Source organism: Lepeophtheirus salmonis, unplaced genomic scaffold (genome assembly GCF_016086655.4).
Source record: "Lepeophtheirus salmonis unplaced genomic scaffold, UVic_Lsal_1.4 unplaced_contig_7862_pilon, whole genome shotgun sequence".
Taxonomy (NCBI): domain Eukaryota; kingdom Metazoa; phylum Arthropoda; class Copepoda; order Siphonostomatoida; family Caligidae; genus Lepeophtheirus; species Lepeophtheirus salmonis.
In genome coordinates, this window is record NW_027296069.1 from 1 (window position 1) to 1,371 (window position 1,371).

Sequence of the window (1,371 nt, forward strand, 5' to 3'; positions counted from 1 at the left end):
AAGACTTTCTCCCCCTCTTCTCCTTGTACGCGTTTTTCTCTACAGGATTATCAACCTTGACGATACATTAAATTGAAAATTCTTTCAATAGTGACCTCATAGACCAAGAGGCGTTACGTGTTTGTCAAAAGTTGCCTGGCATGCCCAGCAGTCGGTACAATACATCAGATTGAAAAGTCTTGCAAGCCCGATTACATGGTCTAACCTTGTATTTCTATTAACCTTGATGTCAGCCAATGACGTGTTTCCACTATTTATTTCTATAAACAGTTAACTTTTGTGAAAGACTTCATTTTTTTCAACGAAGTAATATTTTATTTTGTACCTAAAAGTATTGAGATTCCTAAAAATTATGTCCTGGGAACAGTTTGGAAAAATTCAAACTTTAAGTATGTGGTAACAGGCTTTTTTGAAAAATAATATCAGAAACCTCAAATCTATCATTTCCTTGCCATTTATTGTTCCATCCTTCTTTTGTCTTTTTAAACATAACAAACGGGCGCTCTATTCTAGATAGAACTTTAAGTGTAATATTTGGAGGTCTTCCTTGCACAAATGCATACATATCAGTTATGTTTAGTCCGATTTCCTGTTTCCATTCCCCTACTTTGGTCATTTTTCCTGCTTTTAATTTGAGGAGATCCATTTTTAGACCACTTCTCTTCGCTTCTAAAAATCTTATAGGTCCGGTTAGTCCGTAAAATTTAACAGAAGATATATAGTTGAAGAGAATGGATCCACCTTCCCAAGGAAGTTCGTCATTACAAGATATTTTCCTATTTGAAATAAATTACTGTAACTACTATGATATTTTAAATTTTAAACTTACGGCATTGAAATAAGTGATCCAAGTGCTGATACATTTTCCAAGCCTTTGGCAAAAGCCATAACGGAATCATATATTAATGCAGGTTCTGTTAAGATAATCTGAAAAATTGTTTGATAATATAACTTTTTAATTAATATATTTGAATGTATCATCACATTAGTTGAATTTAGAATTGATCGTCTTATTGGACTCAGAGCTACCATTTCATCAAATACTTTTTTAGCTCTTATCGACTCTGGATCAACAAGTCGAAAACTTGTTAAATTTACATGATTGTATTTAAAATCTTCTAAATCAAATCTGTATAATTATATTGAAAATCATAAATTCTAAATTATATTCATGAATTGGAAACAGACATGTTTTACATCAAGGATGTGAATGATAGTGATACTTTTGGTTATTCATTTGTAATTGTAATATAACTCTGAAAATTAATTTTTTAAATATATTTTACCCGTAATGAACTTTTTAAATTACCTAAAAAGATATTGAATATTTTTTTGAATCTGTATCTATAACAATATTGAAAATTCTTTTTT

General features: G+C 30.2%; 1 protein-coding gene across 1 annotated transcript; it reads right to left on the bottom strand.

Annotated features, from left to right (window-relative positions):
• Nucleotides 1–298: 298 nt before the first annotated feature.
• LOC121131520 (glutamate receptor ionotropic, kainate 3-like) lies at nucleotides 299–1,130 on the bottom strand. The gene is made up of 3 exons (XM_040726945.2): nucleotides 985–1,130; nucleotides 830–927; nucleotides 299–776 (listed from the first exon to the last, which is right to left on the bottom strand). Exons 1-3 carry the CDS (start codon nucleotides 1,030–1,032, stop codon nucleotides 386–388), a joined length of 537 nt encoding a protein of 178 aa, XP_040582879.2. The 5' UTR covers nucleotides 1,033–1,130; the 3' UTR covers nucleotides 299–385.
• Nucleotides 1,131–1,371: the final 241 nt, after the last annotated feature.